This window comes from Bos indicus x Bos taurus, chromosome 11 (genome assembly GCF_003369695.1).
Source record: "Bos indicus x Bos taurus breed Angus x Brahman F1 hybrid chromosome 11, Bos_hybrid_MaternalHap_v2.0, whole genome shotgun sequence".
Classification (NCBI taxonomy): Eukaryota; Metazoa; Chordata; class Mammalia; order Artiodactyla; family Bovidae; genus Bos; species Bos indicus x Bos taurus.
The window spans coordinates 98648235-98668462 of record NC_040086.1 but is presented as its reverse complement, the minus strand read 5'-3'; the positions used below and the strand labels follow the sequence as shown (position 1 = coordinate 98668462).

At 53.0% G+C, this 20228-nt stretch overlaps 1 protein-coding gene across 1 annotated transcript; it reads right to left on the bottom strand.

Moving 5' to 3' along the window:
* Window positions 1-279: 279 nt before the first annotated feature.
* On the bottom strand, window positions 280-9633 carry DOLPP1 (dolichyldiphosphatase 1). Its single transcript, XM_027556526.1, has 8 exons — window positions 9527-9633; window positions 5547-5647; window positions 5254-5338; window positions 5064-5163; window positions 4738-4836; window positions 4086-4214; window positions 3498-3587; window positions 280-1740 (listed from the first exon to the last, which is right to left on the bottom strand). The coding sequence occupies exons 1-8, from the start codon at window positions 9600-9602 to the stop codon at window positions 1704-1706; spliced, it is 717 nt and encodes a 238-aa protein (XP_027412327.1). The 5' UTR covers window positions 9603-9633; the 3' UTR covers window positions 280-1703.
* Window positions 9634-20228: the final 10595 nt, after the last annotated feature.

Here is a 20228-nt window from a genome sequence, read left to right as displayed (position 1 = left end):
AAAAGCCAGGCTTAGTGAGAGCAGAGCCAGCCAGGACGACACAGGGAGGTAGACAGGGGTGCTGAAAAATTCGCGACGGCAGGGAGCTGACCTCAGATCCTGGTGTGAAGTGTCGCAGAGGCCATTGCAATCCTGGCTTTGGGGGCTGGAGGGGATTAGATGTCTCGGAGATCCCTAGGATTTTTTGGTCTTCGCCACACACCTTTGCCCTTCAGGGTCATGTCCCCACAGCTGTGTCCCAGCCCCCTCCCATCAGCTCAGTAAACGTGCTCAAGCTGCCAGAGTTCAAGATTTTATTTTAAAACAGTAAACAATTTCATTGATTTTTCTTAAGTCAAACCACCTCACACTTGGCTTGTCTCAGGCAAAAAAAGTAAAAAAAATAAGGGAAAGAAAGGAAAATGTGGGGACCGATCAACCTTCTCCAAAATTAGGCCCCTGGTCCTGGTGTCTGGAATGGCTTTGGACACTGTCTTGAACAAATGAGAAAAGAAAGCACCAAAATATTGTGCTTCAGCAGCAGGTTAATAACCTCCATAAAGAAAAGGTGGCGGGGATGGGGGGGAGGAGGGGGATCGGAACGCAGATCCTGAGCAGCCTGGTTCAGCTCTAGAAGCTTCCGAGTTTGGAAGCATCTCCTCTCCACAACTCCATTTCAAAGAGACATCAAGATTGGGAGGAGCTGGCCTCTGAGCTGGGCCCTGGGGATCTGCGAATCACACCCCTGACACAGGCCAGGGCGACCCAAGCAGGTTCCAAGCCTCTCCGAGAGGGTGGGAAGGACAAGGAATGCTCAGAGCACACAGAGGGCAGGCTGGGGGGATGGTGGGGGGACAAGACAGCAGGCCACCGCCTCACTCCCCTCGCCAGTTCCCACTCCCTCTGCAGTTTGTTGGAGATGAAAATGAACCGCTTCCGGACAGCGGGACAGGAAAGAGCTGTAAACAGCTTGGGTTTGCTCACCCACATGTGCAGGCTCTTTTTGTCAGAGAGGGACCACTGTCTTGGGGACAGGGGACCAGAGAAAGCCCTTGTGATGCAGGGTCGATGCGGGCAGGACACAAGGACAGCAGCGCCAGACGCGCGCTCTCTCTGGGCCCGGCCCCACGCAGGAAACACTGACCGAGGTTCTGGAATGGCATTGGCGGCAGGAAGGGCGTGGGGATGCTCCCTCCAGGGCCCCCAGGCAGGCCACCTCTCAGGCCCAGGAAAAAGGGCCTGGGGAGCTGACCCGGGCCCCTCAGTACGCAAGGAGGCCCCCACAGAGCAGGCTCTGCTAGCCTCCTCTCCAAAATCCCATCTGCCTTTGACAAAACCCAAAAATAAATAGTGTGCATTTTTCACGCCACCTGGATTTCCTGGCTCTGTGACCAGAGGTGCGAGCCCTCCTTCTCTACCCCACACCCCGGTGCCCATGCCAAGGGCACTCTCTGCCCGACCGGGGACTGGCAGCAGCACTGCGAGGGTCTCTGGCCATGAGCCCCCTCCCCCGCCAGCAGCAGGCCCTCCAAGGTCCTGGCTGAGGGGCTGGCTCAGCCCTTTGGTCCACTGTGTTCATCAAAACTAAAATAAGCAAAAAAAAGGCTCCACTCGGTGACTTGGATCTGTAGAGGTCTCTGCTTCGTCCCTGCCTGTCATTCCATCCATCCTGCAAGGCATCATGCAGGCCAGATCTGGAGGCTGGAGCCAGCCACGCTCACCCGTCACTGCAGCTTCGTCCCCAGCTTGCGCTGTCTGTTCCTACAAAATGGGGGTGGGGGCTCAAATGAGGTGGCTCCTGGCGTTCAGTGAGCCGCCCCCTCAGCTGTCCCCTTCCTACCCCCAATCCCATCAAAATGAGTGAATGCCCGCTCCCAGGGGCCCCCGGGGTCAGCATGAGCCGGGCCAATAGGAGCTCGTGCTCAGGGACCTGGGACTTGGGGCAAAGGGAGGGTCAGTGTCTCTGCTGGACCTGCACCCCAGGTACTCAGCTCTGGAGTCCAAATGCAGAGCCAGGAGCCAGGGGCAGGGCTGAGGCCAGGATGAGAGAACAGAGGCATGAGGGACCTGGCTGGATTCCACAAAGTCTGGGGAGCTCCCACTCACAAGTGGGATTCTGTTATTATCAACCGAAACAGACAAGAAGATAGTTGAGTTCTCCTTCTGGGATGTATAGAAGCACAAAGAGGGGAACTGCTGACCCAGTGGATCTCAGTACCTGATTTGGGGGTCTGGCTGTGCCTACAATGGGCTCAGGAACCTGAGGGAAGCAGGGATAGTCCTGTTCCTGGCCTGGCTGAGGTTCAGATAGGAGGATGGGGCTCGTCAAGAGTCCCACCTGAAATGCAGAAACCCAACTGCACCCACGGGTCCTGGATGATGCAGTCCCAGCCTCACCCTCTGGCCAGCCTCCTTCTTCCCCTGGGCTCTGGCCACATCTGCCTCTATCTGCTGACTCAGAAGCTTTACACAAGCTGTTTCCTATGCTGACAGCATTCTCCCTGCCAAACCCCAACTCCAATGGTCCCGCTTTCTCCCACCATGCCCAGCCAACATGGCCAACCACCCCACCCCCGAATCACGTTCCTGCCGTGGGCTCTCAGGACCAAGGCACTGGTCACACAGGTAGGCGCCTGATTCCTTGTGACCACCCCCTGCCTGCCCCCAGCACACAGCCTGGCACAGAGCAGGGGCACGTGGAAGTTTCGGTGAACACAGGGAGGGGCGGGGTGGCTCCAGGAGCCAGGTGGAGAGCCTGGGCCAGCTGCAGCCTCCCACCAGTAATGGGATTGCCTGTTCTAACCCCCTCAAATCCCCTTTCCTCGCGGAGACGGGGCTTTACCTCTAAGTTCATTAGGATAATATGGACCATGATGTCCTGGACACATGTCCCGACTGGGGGGCCCCACCCTATAGCTCCTCTCACCAGGAACCCAGGGCTCCTCAGGAAACCTCCCAGGCTTGCATGGGAGCCCAACCTTGCCTCAGCTCCCCTCTGAACCTGGGAAGGAGCCAAGCCTTCCCCACCCCAGCTGGCACCCCACCCAGGATTTCAAGTGCATGGAAAGGAGAGCTGAGTCAGAAAGTAGCAAAGTCAGCTCCATCCTGACTCGCTGTGCAACCTCTGGTGCCCCTAACTCGCTGTGCCTCAGTTTACCCTTCCACAGGAAAGGGTCTGGACAGAACAGCCCCGAAGGACCCCCTGAGAGTCTTGGCCGCCCAGCTCTCTGGTTCTGGGCCACAGAGGTTAAAAGCATGGCTCTGGGCTCAACAGCCTGGGTTCCCAGTCTGGCTCCCACACCTGCAGTCTACATATCCTCAGTCAAGTGACTCCTCTCTGAGCCTCAGTTTTCTCATCTGTAAAATGGGGTCCAGGGGAGGACTCAGTGAGGCAGTATAAGAAAAGTGCTTAGACAAAGGTCTGCTTCTTGGGGTGCCTTCCAGAAACAGGACCAGTGCTGCCTGAGGGCTGTGCCCCACTGAGCCAGGACCTGGTGACTGCAGTCCCCTTGACTTACCTGGCTTCTGCTCGGGTTACTGTGTATTCAAACCAGAGGACATTGGGAATAAGGCTCGTGTCTCGGATTAGGAAGAACTCAGAGATAGGCCTGGAGAGACAGACACCCAGAAAGCCAGGACCACATCAAGGTCTGTCACTGAGCTGGACGTCCCCCCCACCACTGGGCCAGCAACACACCCTCCCCCTGCTGATCAGAATCTTTGCCTGGCCCGTGCTCCCAGGGCCACTGAGAGACTCAGATGGGCCACAGCTGTGACACTCGGGCAGGGACATGGCCCCAAGGTACATACAGCCCAGAAGGACACACGCTGCTTTCCAAGTCCCCGAGAGGCCAGGCAAGGACAGAGGCTGGCACCTCGGCTTCTGGACTGAGAAAACCCCTGGGGGAGATAGAAGCCAGGTGAACGGGCCCTGCTCCCTACGCCCACCAGAGGCCTGGGCACTGGGGCCCTCCCCGGGAGACTGAGGCTGGGGTCAGCACGTCTGGGTCCCCCCACTGATGGCCCCTTGGGAGGAGGGGGCCCAGGACATAGTGTCTGGGACGGTGGTGGGACAGGGGACAGCAACACAGGCGGGAGGCAGTTACCAGGCTGCTATCCTAGGGAACAGCGGGGTGAGGACCTCCTGGGTGAAGACGAACCAGGCGACGGCCATCAGGCCCCCAGCGACGGCCCCGTAGAGCACTTGCCCCCAGGTATGGTACAGCAGGTAGACCCTGGGCCAAGGGCAGAGGCAAGTTCACAGAGCTGGCCGCACATAAGCCTGCACGGCCTGCGCCCCACGCCCGAGTGCCAGCTCCCCTGGGGACCCCTGCACGCACACGGGAGACACCCCCAGAGAGGACAGAGTCCTGGGGCCACACGGACTCAGAGCTGCTTCCAGAATTAGGCAAGGGGCCACACCCCAACAGGGGCTCCCGATGCTATAGAGGTGAAGGGACAGCGTGGCGGGGACACGTCCAGCCCTCGAACTTGGGAGTTTGTCTGTGAGGGACTGCTTCAGGACATGGGAACAGATGGCTGACGCTGGGACCACGGGTCCCACCAACAGCAGAGAGCAAGGATTGGGAGGCAAGGGACAGCTGGAGCCCTGGCCTTTTAAACTAGAGGCTGGGGGCCCCCTTCCTGGTCCTGCCCATAGGCTCCAGGGCTCGGGTCCACCGTGAGGTCCCAGAATCCAGCCAGACCTCAATGGGCAGAGTCAGGGCGGGGATGGGGGGCCTCTACCTCCCGCTGTACCTGCTGTAGGAGACTAGAAAGGCCACGGTGAGGAGACCCAGCGAGACCACGTGCCTCCACAGCAAGTCCAGGAATCTGGCGTTGTTCGTTTGGTGCATTCTGGGAAAACAACCCTGTCAGGCGGCCTCAGCCCACAGCCTGGGGCCCTGGCCCCTGGCCCCTGCACACACAGCCCCTGGCCCCACATCTGCAGGCTCCCTGGGCGCCTCCTGCCTTCGCTGGAGCTCCTCCCACCCCCAGGAGAGGCCAAGCCCCAGCCAGCGGGCATCCCAAGTGCTCGCAGCACTTTGGGTCCCCGGCAGAGCCCGGGCGGGAAAGAAGCTCACCTTAAATACAGAAAAAGGAAGGAATAGATGGAGAAGAACCACATAAACTGGGAGTGACTGGAGGGCATCCCGTACTTGGTGCCCACTGCCGTGTGGGGACCTGGGGAGGAGAGAGAACAGGGCATGGTGAGGGGACGCAGGCCTCCCCGGGACACGCTCACCTGGGGGACTCCCGAGGCCCGGGCCCTACCTCCACAGGGCCGTGGCTCCTGGATGACGTGTTTGATCAGCCAGTTGACCCCCTCGTTGAGCGCCAGGCCCCCCAGGAACGAGATCTGCCGGGAAGACGTGTAGTCAGTGGGGCCTCTGGGTAACCTGCCGGCTTCTGACTGAGCCTCCCAGCCCCGGGGACAACCTGGAACCAGCCAGGAGGCTCCACACATTTCAAGAGAGGTGGCGGCGTGGAAGGGAAAGCTAAGCACCTGGGATGGGATGGGGAGGCCCCTCCTCCCCGGGGTGGGGCCGTGGCGCAGCGGGACTCACCGTGTGCAGCTCCCGCTTGAATATAATGAGGGTCACGAAACCAACAATGACAAATACGGGGCTGAGGCTCAGGTAGGCGAGGACGTGGCCAGAGAGGTCACCTGGGAAGACAGGGAGGACAAGGTGAGGACAGGATCGAAGGCGGCCTGGCCCCAAGCAAGTCAAGTCGGGCCTGGGGCAGAGAGGCGGTCCCAGCAGGGCCCCAGAGGGCAGGGCCAGGTGCCTGACTGGGGGCGCCTCTGGGTACTGGCTGACCACACCACCTCGGGCACAGACAGTGTGCCAGGGTGTTTACTGAGCCCTCAAATTCACAGATTGTGAGTGTGAAGCAGGTACGTCACTGGGCCCATTCCACAGATGAAGCCACTGAGTCCCAAAGGAGTCACATGACTGGTCCAAAGTCACACATGCAGGAAGGAGGCGGGATCTGACTAAAACCCAGAGGAGGAGATGGTTGGATAGCATCACCGACTCAGTGGACATATGAGCTTGAGTAAACTCCAGGAGTTGGAGTTGGACAGGGAGGCCTGGCGAGCTGCAGTCCATGGGGTTGCAGAGTCGGAGACGACTGAGCGACTGAACTGAACTAAACTTACCCATTATCTCGCCAAAGCAGGAATGTGAACCTGGCTTTGTCAGGCCCCAGAGGCTGGACTCTGGACCAGGAGACAGCCCAGCAGGCACATGGATGCCTCTGGAACACAGCACTGTGCTGAGATGGCCCCAGCCAAGCCCTGGGCCTCCAGGGGAACCTGGCACTCTCTGGACAGCACATGGACTTGGGTCTACACTGCAGACTCGGACAGGGAGCAAGGCCGGTCTGCTTTGCCCACTACAGCCGCCTGTTGCAGTAACGGCTACCCACTGCCTCTCTACTGGCAAAAAAAATGGCCGCCTATTGGCTGCTGCCTTCTACCCTCAGAAAGGCCTGGGAGAGGAGGCAGTGTGAGGATCCTGAAGCCAGCCAACAAGAGCCAGTGCCCCCTTGCTCGAGGGCAGGGCTGACACCGAGTCCAAAGGCTGCCCTCGCCCCTGGCGGCAGGGTGGCTACGTGGCCACTCTGGGGTCAGAGTGTGTGGCTCAGTGCCCATGCCAGCACTGGTGGCTACACGGACTCTGGCAAGGACTGTACCTCCCTGACCCGCAGCTCTTTCACCTGTGAACCAGGGATATCAGTACCCACCTCCCCCACCCATGGGAGCTTTCATGTGACCAGGCCTGTGTGATACCCGGCTTGGTCGCTGGCACCCAGGGCACTTGTAGGTTTGGAGAACACAGCATCGAGAAATGGCCCCACCACCAGCCTGGCCTCGCACAGGCAGCTGGGAGGTACCCACACAGGGCCGAGCCCCGCTTCCAGGCTGAAGAGGTGGGCACACACCTGGCCTTGCCCACACTTACCCAGGGTAGGGCAGGCTTGGAACTGGCCTTGGAGAACTGGTCAGATAGTGCTGCCCCAGGCCCGCTGAGTGACACCGAGGTGAGGCTCTTCCGTCTTCCGGGGCTCTGTCCCCTCATCCACTCAGTGGCCCAGCCCTGAGACTCTGGGTCTCTCAGCTATCCCCCTGGTGCCCAGGAACCCTGGGTCGTGCAGACAGGAAGTGGGTGGCACCCCCAAACCTTTGGCCACCTCCATGGCCTGTCCCACAGCAAGCACTACCTTTGGAACCTGCTGCAGATGCTCTCAGTGACTCTGGCCTCACCATTCTCCGATCGAAGCCCCCAGTGGCTCTCTCTGCCCTTGGGATAAGTCCCACCTCAGCCGAGCTCATCATGCCCTGCAATCTTGGCCCTGCTTGCCTCCCACCCTCTGCTCCACTTCCAGGGTCTACATTCTAGTTCCCCAAATACACCGGGCTCTGCCCTACTTCCGGACTCTGGCACACAGTTTCCCACGCCTGGGAGGCTGTCTGAGTTAACACAACATAAATTAAGCACCCACCACAGTGGCAAAAAAAAAAAAAGACACTTTCCTGCCATTGCAGAGCTCTCAGAATCTGTAACCAGGGCGTCATTTATGACACCACTCATTAGTGGAGACATCTGTCCAGTATCTGTCTCTCTCTCTAGAGAGCAGGCACCATGAGTGCAGGAGTGGGATCCCTACACCCCACTCGACCCCCAAACCCAGCACAGCACTCGACACTTAACCAGGCTCTAAAATGATGTTAGGGCTTCTGTGGTGGTTCAACAGTAAAGATTCTGCCTGCCAATGCAGGAGACATGGGTTCAATCTCTGGGTTGGAAGATCCCCTGGAGGAGGAAATGACAACCCACTCCAGTATTCTTGTCTGGAGAATTCCAAGGACAGAGGAGCCTGGCGGGCTACAGTCCATGGGGTGGCCAAGAGTCAGACACGACTTAGCAACTAAACAAAAACAAAATCATCTTAAATGAACGGAGGAAGGAAACAAGCGTCAGTGTAATGAGGGCTGTGAAGGAGAAGTTCAGGGGGGTCACAAAAGAATTAGCAGGGGACTGGAAGACCCCCAGAGAAGAGGCCCTCAGGCTCAGCCAGGTCCCTCCTCTGGTCCCTGAAAAGGGTCCTTCATCATAGCCTGAGTCATGCTGCTCACATCTGCCAGGTTCCTTCCTTTCACTGTGAGCACCCAGAAAAGCTACTCCCTGCCCAGGGAGAGGAAATCATGAAGATGCTGAGACCTTAAGATAAGACTCTTCCCTTTTCCAGGCCACAGTTTCCCTCCTGTATAGTGGGTTTTATTGTCGCCTCCCCCCTCACCAGTCCAGGAGTTCAGGTACATATCCATCTGTTCACCATCCAAAACACAGAGCAAGCCCAGTGCCTGACATTCAGGAGGTGCTCAGTGGACACCAGCTGAATGAATGACGGGTGAACGGTGGGCAGGCAGGCAGATGGCAAGCTAGAGCAATAGTAGGGCCGCCCCACACCCCACTAGAACCCAGAACACCTAGGGTCAAAGTTCCCTGGCATCCAGCCCTGGAGCCCTCAGCAGGGCTAGGTTCTCACGTCTCTGCACGAGCAAGCCCTTCCTGGGGCCACCAGGGCTCACTGAGAGGACGCCCCCCCTCCCCCTGCCAGCCTCACCCTACACCCAACCATCCTACACAGAGATGGAGGCGTGGGCTTGAGAGGGTCCTGGGAAGGCGGGATCACGTTCATTGCAGTTATTTCTTGAATGTTTACTCTATGCCAGGCACTGCACTCAGCATTTCTCATACCTCCTGTTTCTGATTCTCGCACCACCACTAGAAGGGAGGCACTGTGATCAGTTCCACTTTGAAAAGGCACAGAGGGGTGAAGTCACTTGCACGAGACCACGGCTTGAACTCTGACCCCAAGGCCCAAGCTCTAAACCGCCTCCGGAACAGGTCACTCCAAGACCTGCCAGGTAGAAAGCCCTGAGCTTCTACAGCTGGGTCCAATGGGAAGCTCCAGAGGTTGTCTGCCCCCACCCCCACCAGGTCCCCTGAGTTGTGGAGCAGTGCCCTGCCCAGGGCGTGGCATCAGAAGTACTCCAACAACGAAGAGCTGCCTGGCCTCGATTTGCACGCTCCCAGCAATGGAGAGCTCTTTCTTACGGCTGCCCAATAGCACTGTTTGCAGAAAGCAGGCACTCCCTACGCGCCGGGGAGAAAGTCCAGTCTCTCCGGCTCCGAGAAGGGCAGAGAAGAAAGGCCCTGGTCCAGGCCAGTTATCCTTTCCTACCTCACCCAGACCACCGCCCCATGACAGCCCACCGGCGCCCCAGGACCCAGGGGAGCTCCCCGGACGCGCAGCCGTAGAGTGCGCGAGAGACGCTCACAATTTTGCCCAGCTCATCGCCACACCACTGCGCCTGCGCGGCGCGCGCGCCGGCCGAACCCCTCCAAGGCTCACTATTTGACAGTTCCCACCCGGGTGCCCCGGCGCCCCCTCCGCGGGCTTGCGCCTGACAGAGCACCAGGCACTGATAGGCCGGCCTCGGGAAGTCGTCCTCGGAGCCGGGGTTGCCTTTTACCTGCAGGATATTCGACGTGGGTGAGGGTCACCGGCCGCCATGAAGCGGGGAGCGAGCACTGTCCGTCCGCTGCCATCTTACCCGGAGACCGGGCTTCGCCCAGTAGCCAATGGGGAGCCAGGGGGGCGGTGGTCCTGACCTATCACGCCGGAGAGGCTCCGCTCACCCAATCGGAGACCGATACAGGTAGCGGCGCAGCCATTCAGAGTGCAGGCCGTGGGGCTGGCCCGTACGGCGAATCAGAAGGCAGGGCCCCTAGGAGCCTTTTAGCCGTCCCAGCCAGCGCCCAATCCGGGGCGAGCGCAGGTAAGTGCCTGACCAATCAGAGAAGAGAAGGGTTTCGACGAACAACAGGGGGCAGAACAGCCAATCAGAAGGTGAGACCGGCTCGCCGTGTGGGCAGGGCGGGCCAATCAGCCTCTAGCTTGGGGGGCGTGTTGAATTTTTGGTGGGAGCTTTGGTTTTGGGGGACCTTCGCGGAGTGAAGTCTGCCTCAGTACTCTGATCCCGCCCGGGGTCTGCATGTGCCTGGGCTCCCGTCAGAGCGCGTGCTCGAAAAGGGGAGGCAACCTCGTCACGTTGGGGTCTGAATTCATCTACTCTTAGTTATAAGAGTAAACTGAGGCCAGAGACTCAAGGGAAATTTATTTTCCTTTGCCCTTTTTAATGACCGGCAACAGGACAGATCACAAAAGACGGACGACCTTTCTATTAAAGGTGGGAGGCAGGGTGGGGGAGGGAAATCCCTGGGCGGGATGCACAAATCAGCTCCCCAAGGTGCTTTATGGGACAGAAGCTTAACTAATGCTGAATCGATGCGTAATTGAAATTAAGAGACTCCGTTCCTCATTGCATTCGGTTAACACTGATTCAGTCACATTTATGCTGCTTAATGAGGCATCTTGGAAGCAAACACCTATACCTCAGTTTTCCCAAAATATTCCTCTCAGCGTCCAACATGGCGTTGCGTGAATTAACCAGGGCTTACCGCCCACCTCTCCCTCTCCTACCCTCACTATCTCTCCGACTAGATTGCAGTGCTTACAGTCCAGGTAAGGTGCCCGGCTCCTCTTGTCTACTATCCTTTGAACATGCTGTTCTGTCTGCCTGGAATGCATCACTTCTTCTGCCCTCCTCTGCCTGGCCAAGTCTGGCTCAAGTGTCTAATCTCACTTAGAGGTTTCCATGGCCAGGAAAGGGGCTTTCACTGGGCTCCCACCGTTGCATCTCCTCTCCTACCCCAGCACTGACCACCACTGGACTGTAACTGACTCCTTGTCTGTCTTTCCCAGTAAACAATGGTTCTCTGAATTCATGCAGCTGCCAAGATCAGCTTGTAGAAAATAGGGCCTGCTTGAGCAACTTCAGCTGCATGCAACAAATTCTGATCAATTTTCTTTTCAAAACTTTTATTCTGCTACAAATATTTTCTAATGTTCCTTGTTATGGCTTCTTAGATACACCCATCATTTAAAAGTGGACATTTAATTTCCAGATACACGGGGTTTAAGGTATCTTTGGTATTAATTTCTCATTTTGGTATTCAGATCAGTCGCTCAGTCGTGTCCGACTCTGCGACCCCATGAATCGCAGCACGCCAGGCCTCCCTTCCATCACCATCTCCCAGAGTTCACTCAGACTCACGTCCATCGAGTCAGTGATGCCATCCAGCCATCTCATCCTCTGTCGTCCTCTCTTCCTCCTGCCCCTAATCCCTCCCAGCATCAGAGTCTTTTCCAATGAGTCAACTCTTCCCATGAGCTGGCCAAAGTACTGGAGTTTCAGCTTTAGTATCACTCCTTCCAAAGAACACCAAGGACTGATCTCCTTTAGAATGGACTGGTTGGATCTCCTTGCAGTCCAAGGGACTCTCAAGAGTCTTCTCCAACACCACAGTTCAAAACCATCAATTCTTCGGCACTCAGCTTTCTTCACAGTCCAACTCTCACATGCATACATGACCACAGGAAAAACCATAGCCTTGACTAGACGGACCTTTGTTGGCAAAGTAATGTCTCTGCTTTTCAATATGCTATCTAGGTTGGACGTAACTTTTCTTCCAAGGAGTAAGCGTCTTTTAATTTCATGGCTGCAGTCACCATCTGCAGTGATTTTGGAGCCCCAAAAAATAAAGTCTGACACTGTTTCCCCATCTATTTCCCATGAAGTGATGGGACCAGATGCCATGATCTTCATTTTCTGAATGTTGAGCTTTAAGCCAACTTTTTCACTCTCCTCTTTCACTTTCATCAAGAGGCTTTTTAGTTCCTCTTCACTTTCAGCCATAAGGGTGGTGTCATCTGCATATCTGAGGTTATTGATATTTCTCCCAGCAATCTTGATTCCAGCTTGTGTTTCTTCTAGCCCAACATTTCTCATGATGTACTCTGCATATAAGTTAAATAAGCAGGGTGACAATATACAGCCTTGACGTACTCCTTTTCCTATTTGGAACCAGTCTGTTGTTCCATGTCCAGTTCTAACTGTTGCTTCCTGACCTGCATATAGGTTTCTCAAGAGGCAGGTCAGGTGGTCTGGTATTCCCATCTCTTTCAGAATTTTCCACAGTTGATTGTGATCCACACAGTCAAAGGCTTTGGCATAGTCAATAAAGCAGAAATATATATTTTTCTGGAACTTTCTTGCTTTTTCCATGATCCAGCGGATGTTGGCAATTTGATCTCTGGTTCCTCTGCCTTTTCTAAAACCAGCTTGAACATCTGTTAGTTCATGGTTCACGTATTGCTGAAGCCTGGCTTGGAGAATTTTGAGCATTACTTTACTAGCGTGTGAGATGAGTGCAATTGTGCAGTAGTTTGAGCATTCTTTGGCATTGCCTTTCTTTGGGATTGGAATGCAAACTGACCTTTTCCAGTCCTGTGGCCACTGCTGAGTTTTCCAAATGTGCTGGCATATTGAGTGCAGCACTTTCACAGCATCATCTTCCAGGATTTGGAATAGCTCAACTGGAATTCCATCACCTCCACTAGCTTTGTTCATAGTGATGCTTTCTAAGGCCCACTTTACTTCACATTCCAGGATGTCTGGCTCTAGGTAAGTGATCATACCATCATGATTATATTGGTCGTGAAGATCTTTTTTGTACAATTCTTCTGTGTATTCCTGCCACCTCTTCTTAATATCTTCTGCTTCTGTTGGGTCCATACCATTTCTGTCCTTTATCGAGCCCATCTTTGCATGAAATATTCCCTTGGTATCTCTAATTTTCTTGAAGAGATCTCTGGTCTTTCCCATTCTGTTGTTTTCCTCTATTTCTTTGCATTGATCGCTGAGGAAGGCTTTCTTATCTCTTTTTGCTATTCTTGGAACTCTGCATTCAGATGCTTATATCTTTCCTTTTCCCCTTTGCTTTTCGCTTCTCTTCTTTTCACAGCTATTTGTAAGGCCTCCCCAGACAGCCATTTTACTGTTTTGCATTTCTTTTCCATGGGGATGGTCTTGATCCCTGTCTCCTATACAATGTCATGAACCTCAGTCCATAGTTCATCAGGCACTCTATCTATCAGATCTAGTCACTTAAATATAATTCTCACTTCCACTGTATAATAAGGGATTTGATTCAGGTCATACCTGAATGGTCTAGTGGTTTTCCCTACTTTCTTCAATTTAAGTCTGAATTTGGCAATAAGAAGCTCAAGATCTGAGCCACAGTCAGCTCCCAGTCTTATTTTTGCTGCCTGTATAGAGCTTCTCCATCTTTGGCTGAAAAGAATATAATCAATCTGATTTCAGTGTTGACCATCTGGTGATGTCCATGTGTAGAGTCTTCTCTTGTGTTGTTGGAAGAGGGTGTTTGCTATGACCAGTGTGTTCTCTTGGCAAAAACTCTATCAGTCTTTGCCCTGTTTCATTCCGTATTCCAAGGCCAAATTTGCCTGTTATTCCAGGTGTTTCTTGTCTTGCTACTTTTGCATTCCAGTCCCCTGTAATGAAAAGGACATCTTTTTTGGGTGTTAGTTCTAAAAGGTCTTGTAGGTCTTCATAGAATCGTTCAACTTCAGCTTCTTCAGCATTACTGGTTGGGGCATAGACTTGGATTACTGTGATATTGAATGGTTTGCCTTGGAAACGAACAGAGATCATTCTGTCGTTTTTGAGATTGCATCCAAGTACTGCATTTCGGACTCTTGTTGACCATGATGGCTACTCCATTTCTTCTGAGGGATTCCTGCCCGCAGTAGTAGATATAATGGTCATCAGAGTTAAATTCACCCATTCCAGTCCATTTTAGTTCGCTGATTCCTGGAATGTCAACATTCACTCTTGCCATCTCCTGTTTGACCACTTCCAATTTGCCTTGATTCATGGACCTAACATTCCAGGTTCCTATGCAATATTGCTTTTTAGAGCATCAGACCTTGCTTCTATCACCAGTCACATCCACAACTGGGTATTGTTTTTGCTTTGGCTCCATCCCTTCCTTCTTTCTGGAGTTATTTCTCCACTGATCTCCAGTAGCATATTGGGCCCCTACTGACCTGGGGAGTTCCTCTTTCAGTATCCTATCATTTTGCCTTTTCATACTGTTCATGGGGTTCTCAAGACAAGGATACTGAAGTGGTTTGCCATTCCCTTCTCCAGTGGACCACATTCTGTCAGACCTCTCCACCATGACCCACCCGTCTTGGGTGGCCCCACAGGGCATGGCTTAGTTTCATTGAATTAGACAAGGCTGTGGTCCTTGTGATCAGATTGACTAGTTTTCTGTGATTATGGTTTCAGTGTGTCTGCCCTCTGATGCCCTCTTGCAACACCTACCATCTTACTTGGGTTTCTCTTACCTTGGACGTGGGGTATCTCTTCACGGCTGCTCCAGCAAAGTGCAGCTGCTGCTCCTTACCTTGGACAAGGGGTATCTCCTCATGGCCACCCCTCCTGACCTTGAACGTAGAGCAGCTACTCTAGGCCCTCCTGCGCCCGCGCAGCCACCGCTTCTTGGACATGGGGTAGCTCCTCCTGGCCGCCACCCCTGACCTCAGACACGGGGTAGCTCCTCCCGGCTGCCGCCCCTGACCTCGGACGTGGGGTAGCTCCTCCTGGCCGACACCCCCTGACCTCGGACGTGGGGTAGCTCCTCTCGGCCACGCTTGTGCGCCATCGCAGCCGCCTGCACTATGGGCTCCTCAAGCCAGGAATACTGGAATGGGTGGTCATGCCCTCCTCTAGGGGATCTTTCCCACCCAGGGATCAAACCCATGTCTCCTGTGTCTCCTGTATTAAAGACAGATTCTTTACCCACTGAGCCACCTGGGAAGCCCATCATTTTGGTATTAATTTCTCATTTAAATGCTTTCTTCTCTGCAGTCACCCTCTATGTTTTTTCAGTCCTTTAACTTTATTGAGGCTTTAAGTGGGTAAGTCAAAGATCTCGGTAAATGTCCCATTGCACTTGAAAATATGAGTTATTTTCAAATATCTTTCGATATTGATTTCTAACATAATTCCACAGTAATGTTAGACTCTGTATGATTTCAATACCTTTACACCATGAAATTTTTGCACCTTGTTTTATGTCCCTGTGTCTCCTGATGTATAGTCATGGGAACTTGAATAGAACTTGTATCCTGCTGGTGTGTGAAAATAGTATAACTCTTAATTATGTTGATTTGGTTGATAGTGCTTTTCAGGCTTACTGTAGCCTTCTACTTTTCTGTCTATTCATTCTATTATTTTTTGACAGTGTGATACTGAAACTCCAACTAAAAATCTTAATCTACTTAAAAATAATTGTAATATATAGTGGAACTATATGTAACTTTGTTGTGTATTTCCCAAGTCTCCTGTAAATTTGTTATCATACTTTGATAATTTAAAAACAAGAAAGAAAAAATATATATATAAGATATATGAAGCAGGAAACTGTGACTACATAACTTAAAGAAAAACTGACCAATAAAACTGATCTGGGGGGAAAAAAAAGAAAATGGCGCCTGGATTGAGCCACTAGATCTGGGTTACAACCTAGGAGTCTACATTCTTGTTCCCCGGGATTCTGATGTAACTGGTTGCACCCGTAGTTGGCAAAGACCTGGGCAACGTGAAGTCAGGGCTTGTTATGTATTGGAGCCTGGCCCAGGCCGATGCTAGAAGACGTGCCTGATAGACAGCCTTATTGCTTGTCAGGAGAGGTGAGAATACAGCAGAGTGGCTCCCTGACCAGAGTGGCTTGCTCTGAGAACCAGCCAGACAGCTCGAGTCCACACCATGGACGGGGCTGGAAAGACTAGGGGGATGATGGTGACTCCGGAACCCACCAGCGAGCCAGGAGGTCCCCCGGGACTCCTCAGCTGGACTCAGCGCCCCATCTGGCCCAGCCTGGGCTTGTCTGGGTCAGCGGGCCCCACTTCCCTGCCACCTGCCCTCAGCTGCCTCAGGCACTGCCTCTGTTAGCTTCTGAGAGGCAGGAGGTGTGAGCTGTGAGTTTCCCAGAACAGTTCCCTGGGACTGGGCTGCCCCGTCTGGCTGCTTTGCCCCTCCCTGGTTAGAAGGCATTTCAGTGGGGAGAAGCCAAGTCCCTTAAAGCCAGGATCTTCTCACCTCAGAGAGAGTGTTGAGGAGGAAGTGGCCAGGGTGAGGAACTATATAATGAGAGGCAGTTAGCTGGGGTGAGGCTTTCCTGGTGGAGGGAACAGCACAATGAAATGGGCAAGGGAGAGGTGAGGGGCAGGCAGAGAGGGACCTGGCAGGGGCCTGGCCTCCCAAAATGTTGAGGACCACTCTTGGTGACCACAGAGGGGTCCTTGAAAGATGACTGTTGTTTGGTTTGGTTTTGCCTTAGGAGAAAAAAAAGCAAAAAGCATACCTTTCATACAGGAAAACCCAGAAATTGAATGTGTGTAGCTTGATGACGTTTCACAAACTATGTACACCTGTGTTACCAGAGCTCCAGGAGCTCTTGACACTCCATCTAGTCACCCCAGGGTGACCACCAACCCCACTGCCAGCCCCATACATTAGGTCGGTCTGCTTTGGGTACTTTCTGTAAGCTGACTCCTACAGTGTGTGTTTTGGGGGCGTGGCTCCTTTCACCAGCATTGTTTATGAGATCCGTGATGAAACCTCTGGCTGTAGTTCACTCACACTCGCTGTGTAGAGCTCCACGTTGTGAATGCACCATGGTTGACTTTCCATTCGAGTCTTGCTGGACTTTGGGGTGTTTCCAGATCTAGGAGGTTAGGAACGGTGTTTCTAGGAACAGCTTCCTGCAGATCTTTGGTGTACCAAGGGATGCTTTTCCAATGGAGATGTGCCTAGGAGCCAGGGCAGGGTCCCATGAGATGGCAGAGATGACAGGTCAGACCCGCTGTGTGGACGAGGAGCTGGATGGTACAGGCATGAATGCTGTGAGGGGAGCCCTGGGAGGCTGCAGGAGCCACCCGCCTCCTCCCTGAGCTGAGAGGTGGACCACTGATGCCCCTGGTATCTCTGAGAATCCTGGGAGGTTCTCCGTCCTTAGTCACTGGTGTTACCTCCACTGCAGCCTGCGAGGCAACTCTTCATTATGCTCAGTTTATAGCTGAGGACAGTAAGGCTCTGAGTGTCCCACCACTTGCCAGGTCACTTGGCTAATGTGTCACAGAGCCAGGATTTCAATCCTGTTCCGATGGATGGGCAGGCCCAGGTTTTGAACCACCTTGCATCCTGTCAACCGAACTGCAGACTGCCTCCTCCCACGGCCCACAGGAATCCTCAGACCAGCCCCAGCAATCCCGAGCAGAGCTGGGCTTTCACTTTGGCCTCTCCTCTAGAAGGGAGTTTACCGACAGGACAGCCCCCGGATTAGAGGCGCAAAGTCTAACCCTGTGCACCACACCCTAGCCACCCTGGCATGCGCTCAAAGTCCCTAAGAAAAAACTCTTACCCTCTCCAGGCCTGTTTCTCTGAAATGTGTCAGCTGCCATCCTCTAGATTAGAAGTTCATTCATGCATTTAAAGGACTGTTTGAGCTCCTAGGTGGTTGCCAGACCATGTCTCAGCATCAGGGGTGAAGAGAGAAGGATAAAGCATAAGAATGGCGATGCCTTGGAGAAACTGTTATTCCTGTGGAGGCTGTGAGACTCCTCAATCCTTAAGATGCAAAGAAGAAAGACAAATGGACTCAAAGTAGAAGTGACAGTTTTGGCTTCAAAACCTTTGAGAGGAGCCACTCATTGTGCATTAGAGGCTTCTACAAGTCAGAGCCTGGCATTCCAGACACCATGGAGGCAAGTCCTCAAGACACATTGTCTGGGACTTCCCCTGATGGTCCAGTGGCTAAGACGGTGCACTCCCAATGCAAGGATCCCTGGTTAGGGAACTAGATCGCACATGCAGCAACCAAGAGTCACTCATGCCACAACTAAAGATCCTGCATGCTGCAACTAAGACCTGGCACAGCTGTATAAATAAATAAATATTTTTAAAAAATAAGTAAAACTGTCAATTCAAACATGTTTTTCAAAAAAGTTAAAGTCGCTCAGTTGTGTCTGACTCTCTGTGACCCCATGGACTATACAGTCCAGGGATTCTCCAGGCCAGAATACTGGAGGGGGCAGCCATTCCCTTCTCCAGGGGATCTTCCCAACTCAGGGATTGAACTTGGGTCTCCTGTATTGCAGGCAGATTCTTTACTACTGAGCCACCAAGGAAACCCACAAGCTCCCCTGGTTTGCAGCATGTGCTGATTTCCATGTAAACACTCTCTCCTGTGGCCACTGCTGTGATGGCACCAGACCAGGAGTTGGGACAAGATGAGCAGTCAGCTCTCGCTAGCAGATGGGGTGCAAGCCGGCTCCAGTGCCTCCACCGCTGCCCAGGTGACACCTAGAGCTGTGCTTGGCACACAGTAGGCACCCAGTGAATACTTTTCGAACAAATACTGCTGCTGCTGCTGCTAAGTCGCGTCAGTCATATCCAACTCTGTGCAACCCCATGATGGGAGCCCACCAGGCTCCCCCGTCCCTGGGATTCTCCAGTCAAGAACAACTGGAGTGGGTTGCCATTTCCTTCTCCAATGAATGAAAGTGAAAAGTGAAAGTGAAGTCGCTCAGTCGTGTCCGACTCTTAGTGACCCCATGGACTGTACCCTACCGGGCTCCTCCATCCGTGGGATTTTCCAGGCAAGAGTACTGGAGTGGGGTGCCACTGCCTTCTCCGGCGAACAAGTGAGCCTTCTTCAACTGTCCTGTCCCATTTGTGTGCCTGCCCTGAGAGCCATTTATATTGTAATTGAACCCGCTTTTACCGAGCAGTCGATGTGAACCATAAGTTGGGCCCAGACAATGCTACAAGATTTTATCTTCCACATCCCGCTCACACTGCACGGGAATCAATCTCATGGGTGATGCAGCAGAAGCCTAACGGGTTCAGGAGACATGGGTGTCCGTCCTGGGCTGCTGCCATCTTGCCTGTATGCAGGGGGGCAGTCGTCCTCCCCTCTCAATTTCCCCTTTCATCAGTCGGGGGATGGGGACTTCCCTGCAGGTCCAGCAGCTAAGACTGTGCTCCCAATGCAGGTGGCCCAGATTCCATCCCTGGTCAGGGAACTGGATCCCACATGCCGCAACTAAGAGTTCACATGCCGCAACTAAAGATCTCGCCTGCCACAACTAAGACCCGGTGCAGCCAAATAAACAAATATTAAACAAACAAACAAACAGGGAGACAAACAGAGGGGCTGGAATCTGTTACCTACTGTTGTGTAACAAGCCAGCCTCAAACCCAGTGCCTTAGGACCAGCAGCATTTTGGTAATAGTTTGACACCTCTGTAAAGTTATTCAAGTTACTAAAAACAACCATTTAAAGCCAGTGCATTCTATGGTATACAAATCATACCTTAATAAAGCTGTTTAAACACTTATTTGCCAGCATTGAGGGTATTAATAATTACATCTGCTTGAGTATGGAATCAGTAGAGGGGAACAATCAAATACTTACCCTCTTTTTAGGTTGAACTGGGGTCTGTCTCCAGTTAATCAGGAAAAGCTTTTCAGAATCCTAACAGGTATTAGAGAGCTAGTGCTCATTTTTAAGGTGTGATGTTTGTATTGTGATTATGCCAGAGAACTACCTTATTTTAAGATAAATCTTTTCAAGTAGTTTAGGGAGGAAGCACAAGCCTAAAACTTACTCCAAAATATTTTCTAAAAGGACTGTATGCACGAAACAACTCTGGAAAGATGTTAATTACTGACTCGAAGTGTGGATTTATGGGTGTGCTTTATATGTTTTTTAATTTCTGTACACTTAAAATTTTCAAAAAATACAGAAAAGCTTTCAAGTACAGTGGTCCCAGCTTATCCAGTTTTGCTTTCCAAGACTGCACTTACCCTCAGTCAACCACAGTCTGAAAATATTACATGGAAAATTCCAGAAATAAATAATTCATAAGTTTTAAAATGCACACCGTTCCGTGCAGTGTGATAAAATCTCGTGCTATCTCGAGCCATCCTGCTCCGTTGCCATCTGGATGCGAATCATCCTTCCGTCTGGCGCACCCATGCTGTCTACCCTACCTGCCTTTTAGTCACTTAACAGCCCTCTGCATTATCAGAATGGCTGTCACAGCATCACAGTGCTTGTGTTTGAGCCACTCTGTTTTACTAAATAGTGGTCCCCAAGCACAAAAGTTGGAGGGGGAAATGGCCACCCACTCTAGTATTCTTGCCTGGAGAAGCCCATGGACAGAGGAGCCTCCCAGGC

Coding starts and splice junctions, on each gene's coding strand:
- DOLPP1 (XM_027556526.1), bottom strand. CDS start 9,602: ATGGCAGCGGACGGACAGTGCTCGCTCCCCGCTTCATGGCGGCCGGTG. Junction 4,215..4,737: donor TTTCTAGTCTCCTACAGCAG/GTACAGCGGGAG, acceptor CCCTTGGCCCAG/GGTCTACCTGCTGTACCATA. Junction 3,588..4,085: donor TTCCCTAGGATAGCAGCCTG/GTAACTGCCTCC, acceptor CTGTCTCTCCAG/GCCTATCTCTGAGTTCTTCC.